This window comes from Octodon degus, unplaced genomic scaffold (assembly GCF_000260255.1).
Source record: "Octodon degus isolate 3935 unplaced genomic scaffold, OctDeg1.0 scaffold00106, whole genome shotgun sequence".
Taxonomy (NCBI): Eukaryota; Metazoa; Chordata; class Mammalia; order Rodentia; family Octodontidae; genus Octodon; species Octodon degus.
The window spans coordinates 8,394,924-8,406,402 of record NW_004524682.1 but is presented as its reverse complement, the minus strand read 5'-3'; the positions used below and the strand labels follow the sequence as shown (position 1 = coordinate 8,406,402).

Here is an 11,479-nt window from a genome sequence, read left to right as displayed (position 1 = left end):
AGAAGAAGAAGAAGAAGAAGAAGAAGAAGAAGAAGAAGAAGAAGAAGAAGAAGAAGAAGAAGAAGAAGAAGAAGAAGAAGAAGAAGAAGAAGAAGAAAATTTGTAGTGGTAAAATAACCCATCTGATTGAAAATGCAAACATAATTTGCCAGAATATTTGTTCCACTTTCCAGATGATTTACTTCAAGGAAATACTGAGAACAGCAGAAATTGTTAATTACCATCAAATGAATTCTGAAAAATTTCATTCTAAGGTCATTTGCCGTTAGTTCAGTGAAGTTCTTATTTGAACAGAGTTTTTCTAGTTGCACATCACTGACTTGTTTAAGCAAAAATAAAAGAAACCATGATTGACTGACAGACAGCTTTTCTTCCACTATTTATGGAGCATTTAAGCAAAAATAATTAGTCCTAAATAAGTGACTGAATAATAAAGTTCAGGTTCCTCCTTGTCCCCAGGGGTGCTCATTGTGACTAGTTTGGAGGAACATAATCCAGTCTTTGTACGGGCAAGGCACTGCCCATTTATTGGCTTTGCTCCCTCATTACTGCTCCCACCTCCTCTCCCCCATTGCATTTCTGGTACTGCCACCAATTAATTAACTGTGGACTTTATGCTAAGAACATTTTAAGAAAATAAACATTCTGTCACACAGCCATGATACCAATTTCCAAAGCTAGCCCAATGAATCATTACAAGGGACATACGAATATCATAGATGTATATGAAACAAATCCATATTTCAGGACCCCAAGTTAAAGCTGAATCATTTAACTTCAGTTCTTCTTGTACAAATGAATTGCTACCTAGCTCTGTGTTGGCAACTGATGGTTATATTCAGCATATCATTCATTGTTATTCATTTCACTTAGAAGGCAAACTCCTAGAAAATTCCACTTTAGCGTCACTCAAGGACTCCTATATGAATATTTATAACTGGTCTATTTTGTTTTAGCTATTTTTTACTCTTAAATCAAGTAAACGAGGGCAGGGAGTTAACGCGCTGTTCTAAGCACCTGCCTGGCAAGCACAAGGACCCAAGGTTGATCCCAGGGACCACATGTCATTTTGGCCCCATGCCGAGCGAGCCAAGGAAACCAGGTGTGGTGGCGCACACCTGTGTTCTCAGCATGGGGAGGCTGAGACAGGAGGGTCACTATGAGTATAAGCTATGTACTGAAACCCTGTATTAGATAAATAAATGAATAATTCAATAAAAAGATTTTTTAAAAAGCAACCCATTTCTTTCCATCATTGGCTAGCTTTATATTAAGCACAAACAAACCAACTAGCAAAGACAATTTTGCCATGAGTTATCACAATGACTTGTCAGTGGAAATATAAATTTTGACAAACTAAAACCAAATATTCATGAAATCCGAACTTTTCAAATGCTAACTATAATAGTCAAAAGGATTTAAAACCTATTACTATGCTGATAAAAATAATGGTTATTCTTCAAAATCTACTTTTAAACTAATCATCAGGATGAGATATCTTTTTTTGCACCACATCCATTATTTTCTCATATAAGGTTACCAATCATACACCTATTTTTGATTGCAATTGTATTCTTTTGTATTGTTTTACCCAAAATACCTTTAATTCAAATGCTCTTGCTCTAAATGAAAGTTAGGCGCTCCTGCTTTCCTCCCCACAGTAGATAGTTCCACTTTGTCACACACGTCGTAGAAATCAGAAGTTTAAGCATGAATTAAAAATATTGTACCTCAAGGGTATTATCTATCCCTGACAACTATTTTGCAAAATGCTGAATGTTATTTATATTTTATGTGCAAGGAAAATTCCTACTGGTATAGTAAGAAATTAGATTATGTTTTTGAAAAACAGCTTGAGAAAAGAAAAATCAGAGCTTAACACTATAAATGAATAGTATCTCCTACCCTGGATTGGATACTTTACCTTACCCCCTAGGCAAACATGGCTTATCTAGTGGTACAGTGTGACTGTGATACCTGAAATTACATTGCTTGAATCTTTGACTCCACAACTAAGAAGTAAATGCTATGTTTCTACTGTACTCTGTTCTTAAAAATAAGTCAGTTGTGATATTTAGAGTGGTTTTTAAATACTTTTGTTAATTCTTTTCTTCTTTTTTTGTATTTTGGGACAGGGTCTACAGGGTCTATAGGGCCTCACTGTGTAGATCAGACTCATAGTGATTCTCCTGTTTTCAGCCACCCAAGTGCTGGGATTACAGGCATGTACCACCACACCCAGTCTCAATCAGCGCGCCCCAGGGGCACGGCCGGCACAGCAAGCAGGGGACCAAACCCCAGCTGCTGCACTCTGCCTAAGTAGGAGAAATTCTTTACAATCATTTATATGCATAGAATAACTGAAATTTCTTAACCAAGCAAGAATCATAGGTTTCTTAGAGGTCAGTCATTTGATATGAAACTGCAATTCAAAGGATCTCAATATTTTGAAGGAATGAATTTCACAAGACTTCTATTTAAGGGAAAAAGCTAAATAAATATGTATTGGACAGGCTTAACTATTTCATTTGATAAACTTTTTGCTTTTTTTAGGAGTTTATTAAAATTCTACCTACTCATTTTTATTTATGGTGTAACCGGTTCACTGTGAAATGTCATTTATATAACAATTCATTGCATTCTCAAAATGCAATTTTTACTATATTAGTTGTGTAAACTAATATAAACTTTGAAACCTTGCTTTTCCTTAATTAAAGGTAGAGAAAATGGCATTTAACACACACACACTCTCTCTCTCTCTCTCTCTCTTTCTCTCTCTCTCTCTGTCTCACACACAAACACACACACACACACACACACACACACACTCATACACTGATAACACTGGTCAAGTTGGATTTCTCCTATTTTCAATCTGCAGTCTCCTCTTTGTTGTATAGATGCAGTTCATCTCTTCTATTACTGTCACTGAGGGCTGATTTATGCATGTAACTTGAGAAATATAAAAATTAAATGAATTATGTGTATGTAGGATTATAGGATTTTAACAGACCCTTTAAAAACCTTCACAAAATGATTAGTAAGATCATTTGTTTCAAATGAAAAACCTGCCCTTCATCCACCCTCATTGTTCTTAGTCCTTTGATTTCAATTCCTTGGTCAGCATTCTACGTACATGACTTTCTTCTCTTTAGCTATATCTCTCATAGAACTTCCTTTTCAATGTTTTTCTACTCTGTGCTCATATACCTGCCAAATTCTGCTCATTGAAACTTACTCCACACTTCTATGGCTTTGGACAAGTGGTGAAAATGATTTAGAGTTTGATAAACTCGATGCGAGGTAAGAAGGTACTATGGATGAGCTTAAGATCAGCTGGATGAGCTCTTGAATTGGCACTAGGTGTATGGCATAAAGAAGTGACTGTATGACTTCAAATTTTAGACTGTCAATTTAAAACTAAAATCCAGCAATTACTTAATCCAAAGGATGCTGTGAAAAATGGTATTTTCCTTTCACAGTATCTATTGTACTTTTCAGCTTTTATTTACTCTTTCAGCTTCTGACACTATGGAGACAATAACAAGTTTACACATGTAAGCCTGAGTTATTTCACTTATGAGTTTGGGCTCTAGTTGCATCCATTTATCTATAAATGCCTCAACTTTATCTTTTTTATAGATGAGTAATATTGCATTGTGTAAAAATACCTCATCTTTTTAAATCCATTCCCCCGGTGTTGGCCTTTGAATTGTTTCCAAGATTTAGCTGTGACAAATTGGGCTGGAATAAACATGGGTGCACATGTATCACTGCAGTATGATGTTTGCAGTTCTATAGGGAAAAATACTCTAGAGGGGAACAGCTCAGTTGAAAGGGACTGCTAAACCTAGGGTTAAGAGGATTTTCCACAATGATTTTCATAGTGGTTACACTAGTCTACACTTCCACCAACAGTTGAAAGTGATCCTTTTTGGCTACATCCCCTCCATCATTTGCTATTGATTGATCAATTTTCATGCTTATGTTTGATAATCTGAACAACTAATTTGAGACAACAATATGTGCTATAACAATCACTGTTGAAATTTTATTCTTTTGTTAGTGCAATTCTGTATCATTTCTATTTTTTTACTACTTTGTATTCTCTTTAAAAAACATACAAATAAGTTAAAAAAATGAAAATCAGTATTTTTAGTAATGAGTAGGCACTTCAAAAATCACTTCTCATTACAACAACTCAAAAAATCCTTAATATAGAACTATTTTACATTTAGGAAAACAAAGTCTTAAAAGTACAATGAGCTTAGAGCACAGTTTTAATCCAATAGTGTGAATGTATGTTCCTTTAACACACTGTATTCTCTTCCTAGATGTGAAACATACGCATAACTTTCAGAAATTTTGAAATAGTATTCTGTGAGAGAGTTTATTAATTTTAGAATTTTTTCCCATGTGTGAATAAGCCTAGCCCAGAAAGGGACATGAGGGGACCATGCCTTACAACATCACAGAACAGGACAGTTGTGCGGCAGTGCTATGTTGGGGCAGAGTAATGCTTCTCTTTGTCCTATCACATAAATGCCATGAAATTGAAATCTAAGTACCTAGTTATGTGTAAATGTAGACAATGCACGTGAATTTCAATGGCTCTAAATAATTAACGCAGATGATAGACAAAATGATCAAAGAAATATACCACAGATGGCACTACCTTTTATGAGAGACTTATATCTCCTATAATCTGATTTCTAGTTTGCTGAGGGTCAGTAATTTCCATGCCATTTTCCATTTAGTAACAGAAAAAAATATATATATATATATATTATATATATATATATATATAATTTCAAAACACTTCAAATTAGATTAATTTTATTCTTTTGATTTATTTCTGAATATGATGGTGATAGTAAGAATTAGAAAACTGGAACATAATAGTTCATAAATCTTTGCATTAGTTCAAATTTTTGTTTCTAATAAATTAGAATATAAAATAAAACATACTAAGAATATCATAAAGTCAATCTGGCTAAAGTCTCACATTCTCAACTGGAAGATACATGTTTCATTTCTCTATTAAATTTGAATATAAGCTCCTGAGTCCCAAATCTACTCCCAAAATTTGTTAGCTGGCAGATCATTTCATGGGAATTCTTTTTTTTTTTAAATATATTTTTTATTTTTATTTTTATTTTTTTTTGACATCAGTTATTTTTATTTTAAAGAAAGAAAAAAAATAAAAACAGTGGTACAAAATCTCAAAACAAGATTTTAGGAGAGTAACAATGGTTAGTACATTGTGTGTTGTTATTGCCAAAATAGTTTCTCATTTTATAAGACATAGGCAAGAAATAATAAGCAAATAACATAGGTACAAACTTCTTTTTTTATAAGTCAACAGAAAATGGAAATATACTTTTTAAAGTTTCTAATACTAGAAGATATCATACAATGTCTTTTTAAATAAATTGTAAGTCAAAGATACAGTATAAATCTTAGAACAAAAATTAAGATTAAGCAATATTCAGAAAATTAAATGATTCAAAACAATTGAACTAAGAAAAAGTTTTCATGATAGCAAAGAAGTACTAAGAGTAAAACATAAGATAAATACTGGAATGGCAAATAAATGACCAGCACTTTTAACAGTTTGAGGATAGGATATCGCACAAAGTTCTAATGTGTTGTGGACATGCATAATGACTGTGACAGTTACTGGTGGCTAGGCGTCACTTGTAGAACTGAGCTACAGCTATTTCTTTGAAATCCACCCTGTAGACTCAGGTAGAATCATGACTCATAGGGTGGAAGAGAAGTCTATTTGTAGGGTGTGCTGATGAAAATATTCTGCTGCTCAACACAAAGGAATAACTAAAAGACTACTATTGTAAACCTCTTACTCTCCTTTGTTTGTTTGCCCTATTAAGCCCTGAGAGTTTCAGTCTCCCGTCCCTGGTTGTCAAATGCTTCAGTATACAGGATTGAAATCCCATTCAAGCCAGCTATCCCCCTACTGGGAATTTTCCCAGATGAACTGAAGACATCATATCATAGTGCTATATGTGTGCCTATGTTTGTAGCAGCACAATTTATGATAGCCAAACTTGAAAACAACCAAGATGCCTGTCACTTGAAGAATGAATGAAAAAGATGTGGTATTTTTTATACAATGGAGTATTACTCAGCTATAAACAATGATAAACTTGAAGCATTTATATTTAAGTGGATGCCACTTGAAGATATACTCATAAGTGAAATAAAACAGACCCACATGTGTAAATATCATATAGTCTCCTTAGTATAAGTACTCAAAGAAAGAAATAAAAATAGAAATATATAACAAAATTAAAAGGAAAGTGAGAACTTGAGGATTGGACAATGAGAAGAGGGCAAGGAGAAAAGCTAGGAAAAAAATACAGGCGCAAAGCCATACATTTATATGCACAAGATGGGTAAGGCAATGATCCTGAGAAATATCAGCAGGTTTTTGAAACTAGCAGTTAACTGATAGGATTCCCACTATGCCTAACTATATATGCTGACACCAATGAACTAAACAACTTCACTGAAGTAAGCAATATGTAATAGAAGGGTAACACTTGGAATGTCTGTCATTCTGGTTTCCTAAATACTTACTGCTTGTCATGACACACCAATTATTGCCGTACTGTCTCTCAAGTAAAATTTTTTTTTTTTAAAGGATAAGAGGGCTGGAGAGATGACTCAGTGGTCTAAAGCACCTACTTAGAACAAGCTTAGCAAAGCATCAGGGACCGCGGTTCAATCCCCCAGCACCACATGCCAGCCAGCCCTGCCCCCTGGTGGCCTGAGCCGGTCACACACACACACCACTCTCTCTCTCTCTTTCTCTCTCTCTCTCTCTCTCTCTCTCTCTCTCTCTCTCTCTCTCTGTCTCTCTCTCTGAAATAAATAAATAAATAAAAAATTTAAAAAAAAAGGATAAGAAATGAAAAAAGAGACAAGAAAAAAAATATCACAGGACTGTCCTGCTACAATGCTGCATATGGTTAGATTTCTAAATTTCTGTCTAAAAATATATAATTGTTTAATCATGTTTTTAAAATATTTTTTATTTTTTTTATTTTTTTCTCCATATTCTGTAGAGACTTAATGTTTAACATACCAATACTACATGGAAAATACCTGTTCCATGTTATGCCTAAGATGTTTGATATTCAGACAGATAGTGAGGTTGAACCCAACTGCATATGTTGTAGGGTAATAATAAGCTTCTCCTCTGGAGAGTTAACCTAAGTTTGCAGACCAAAAATTAGAGAAAAAGAAGGCCGCAAGGACAGCCAACATTTTGGCCCTATCCTTTCAAGGTCAGTGAAGACTCAAGACATAATAGAACCTATACTGTAACATCATGTAACTCAGTTGTGTCCCAAATTTCCTGATCAAGGAGATTATGAGGCCACAGAGCAAAGTGATCGATGATGTAGAGTGTGCCTAAGGAGAGTCACGTGGAGATAAAACATTCTCTCAGGCTTTCACAGAGAACAGATTGGTCAAGCAATGGCCATTACTCATCCACATGACTGATACCGACAAAGGATCTACAAACTGTGGTACAGGGTAACAGGATAAATCCTGAGGGGACTTGACAGACATTATCAGATACAAAAGACAATTCTTGTTATATATGTCTTCCTTTATCTTGGTCTTAAACGTCCAGCAGAAAAGTATAAAAATGAAGTATAAAAATAAAGCAATATTAGTATGCTGAGCTATAAAAGGCTCAAATCAGCAACTTCTGACATTGCCAGTCCTACAGATAACCCACTACTATTATGGACTACTAGAATATTTTGGATTATTTTGCTGAATTCACTCACCTACAATATTTAAATGGCAATGGAATACCCATCTCTAACAAAACTAAACAAGAAAAGGGGATACAAATGAACAACCATTTTGTATCTGTATATACAAAATAGTTAGGATAGATACACAGCTACTTTCTCTTAATTCAATGAGAAGAAAGATTTGTACTAATACTATTTGGACAGGATATTGTGTCTGCATCTTGTACTATAAATGACCACTGAGAAGATAAGAATAAGCATTGCATTAACTATTGAAACTGTCCTATTAATCGGTCTTGAAACTGTCTCATTGATCTCTGTTTATCAATAAAATTAATTAAAAATAATAAAATAAAAAATATTAGAAAGGAAAAGTTTTTTCTCTATACTTATACAAAAACAAGAAGTATAAATGTGTTATTTATTGGGCCATCTCATAAAAGAATGGCAGATAAAGATTTTCTTCTATTATAAATATTATTGTTTTGTTATTGTTGAATTCAATAACTTACTTCATGAAGTTTACTTAAAAGAGAGATTTGGAAAAAAGTTTTTTGTAAAAATTACAAAAATACGATAAAATACAAAGATTTTTGAGGTTTTTTGTGAAGAGACCCATTTACTTACATCTTTTTCCTATTCTAAGTTACATACTTTTCATTTACAGAAAGCCTAATGCTGGGCATGATAGCACACACCTATAACCCCAGCACTTGTGAGGCTAAGGCAGGAGGAGCCTGTGAGTTTGAGGCCAGCTTGGGCTGCACAGTGAGTTCAAGGCCAGCCTAAACTGTACAGTGAAACTATCTCTAAAAGACCAAAAACAAACAAACAAAAACAAATGTAAAGATAAAGTCTAATTTTTTGTGTCAAAATGAATATTGTAAAAATACAATTATAAATTTCTTGTATGACATGTGAAACATTGTGTCATTAATGATTTTTTTTCATTGTTTTTCTTTCAGCGGACTGTGGAGGACCTTTTGAACTTTGGGAGCCAAATACGACATTCAGTTCTCCAGAGTTTCCGAACAGCTACCCTAATCAGGCTTTCTGTAAGAGTCACTTATTTTCTGAGATCCCTATATCAAGGTTAGATCCCCATGAGTGCAGCGAGGTTAACTGGTCACACACAGGCACAGCCAGCAGTGCTTGCCTACAACATTGCTTAATATGATAACAAAAATTAAAATAACAACTGACAACTTTTTAATTACATATTTCACAACATTTAAAGCACTAATGCTCAATACTGATTTTTTTCAGTCAGTTCTCACAATAATTTGTAAAAGTAGTAGCCATTATTACAATTCCAAAGTAAAGTTGGGTAACACCATTAAGTAGGAGAGCCAGTCTTACCCAGGTACTTCTTTCTCTCCCAGTCTTACTTGCCTTGCTTATGAATGCAATGTCCAGAGTGGGTATGAAAAGTTTACAGTTTGGTAGAGCAAAGTTAATTGTAAGTGTAAAAAATAAAGAACCAGTTACAACATGCACACTTTTGGCAAATATATGGTAAAGACTATTAAGCACAAACCAGGTAATGTGATTAGATGCCAGCATAAAAGAGGAAATAATAAGGAGAATCACTAAAATACCTAAATATAGGGAGAATAGTTTGCAAAAACTGCACACAGACTGCCTCAATGTCAATGTTGCTGCCTAGGGAAACCCATGAGGGCTACATAGGCTTTGCAGAAAAGATGCAGCGACCCAAACCATCCTGCCAAGTGTCTGTCTCATTAGGTCCAGGCTGGCAAGCACCCAAGTTCCTCTCAGGCCTTTGCCTCTTTAGAGCCACTGTTCTAAATGGAAATTTCTACCAGTGAAAGAGCTGCTCCACTGACAACGAAAACATGCACGAGAAAACTCCAACCTTTCTTCCCTCAGAGAGGAAGATATGAGCATCAATTTCAAAGTCAAGTGGTACCCCTTTTATAAGGAAATATCTGACGAAAATAAACAGCTGTTAATCTAACTAGACTTGAATTAAAGCACCTACTTAGGCAGATGCAGCAGCCAGGGTTCAATCCCAGGCATGCCGTGCCGGCTGTGTGCTGAGATGGAGACTGAGACTGGGCGTGGTGGCACTAGCCTGTAATCCAGCTCTTGGGAGACTGAAAACAGGTGGATCACTACAAGTCCAGTCTACGTAGTGAGACCCTGTAAACTCTGTACTAAAATACAAAAAAAAAAAAAAAATCTAATTAGACTTGTATGAGGAAACATAAATTACAATTTCTACTTCAAACTGAAGATAAATTTCTAACTTATCTGTTAAATGAAGTAATGATCCAAAACCTTCAAAAAGAATCCAAATATGAAATAATTAGGTGAAATTAATTAAATTTATTTATTTACCCGAAATATACTAAGCACTTTGTTAGACATTAAAATTCATTAAAGAAAAAAGAGAATGATAGTTATCTATATGAGAATCTGGCTTCACCAACATTATGAAATGTTTGAGATAAGACTAAAATAAAAATCAAAGCAGTATGCTGCAAGGAGGTGCACATAAGCTCTTAACGTGCAAACACAAGAAAGTATCTTTTAGCTCTCTAAAGAAAGTTTAATGATGGTAATATGTGTCACTGAAAGTGTGAAAGAATTTTGTACCATATTCTGAAGTTGGAATTTTATTCCAAAAGCATCAGGGAGGTGTCAGTTCACAGGAAGATAGCAGTTAACAGGGGCAGGGCCTGACTGGTGATGTCATTCCCTGAAATAGGAGGAAGGAGCATGCCAAACTGAAATTCTGCTTTCTCTTTAGAATCTGTTGGACTTAAGTACATCCATATGCAGTAATATTTGGAAAAATTCATCTACATCTCAAAAGTAACAGCAAATATTTAGAAATCCCTAAAAAAGAAATCTCAGGACTAGCAAGGTAGCTCAGTGCTCTAAGCGCCCACCTGGCAAGAACAAGGACCTGGACATGATCACTGGTATCACATGCCATGCTGGCCCCAGAACCCCGGGCATACTGTGTCAGCCGCTGAAACTGGGCATGGTGCCACACAACTGTAAACCCAGCACTGGGGAGGCTGAGACAGGAGGATCACTATGAGCCCGAGCCAAGACACTATAAACATTAAAAAAAAAAGAAAGAAATCTCATTCCTTAAAAGCAAATAAAATCTGGATTATGTTTCTACAGTATTTAATAAACTATATTGAACTGGAAAATAAAGCAAATAAAATCATGAGAGGAAAGCACCTAGAACAGAATATGAAGACTAAAATAGTCTCAAAATGAATAAAAAGTAATGCTGACAAGTTTTTCCCAATGAACTAACAGCATGCAACATATGTAAAAAAAAAAAAAAAATTCCAAATTTTACAAACATATTAACATTTACTTGACTATATATTGAATTTTAATCACTTAATTTAAAATAAATTGAATCATAATAAATTAAGTGAATTGAAATAAAATATTAATATTTTTATATTCATAAATGTTATACTACAAAAGAATGTGCCTAGGTTCTGTATTCACTTAATATAAAAAATTCATTGATGAAACCTTATTTCAAATTTAACAGACATTTTACTGTAAATATTTTTGTCTAAACCACCAGTATATTTGGTAATCAAAAAGTAAAACAAGGGGCCAGCAAGATGGCTCAGTAGAATAAGTGCTTCCCTGGCAAGCGCAAGTCCCTGAGTTCAATCCCCAGTTCT

General features: G+C 34.5%; 1 protein-coding gene across 1 annotated transcript in view; it reads left to right on the top strand.

Moving 5' to 3' along the window:
* The window catches only part of Tmprss15 (transmembrane serine protease 15), a 133,901-nt gene that overhangs the window by 59,390 nt on the left and 63,032 nt on the right, over positions 1 to 11,479 (top strand). Inside the window, exon 13 of the mRNA XM_004639096.1 lies at positions 8,759 to 8,848. Coding sequence (XP_004639153.1) covers positions 8,759 to 8,848 — 90 coding nt within the window. The remainder of the gene's footprint in view (positions 1 to 8,758; positions 8,849 to 11,479) is intronic.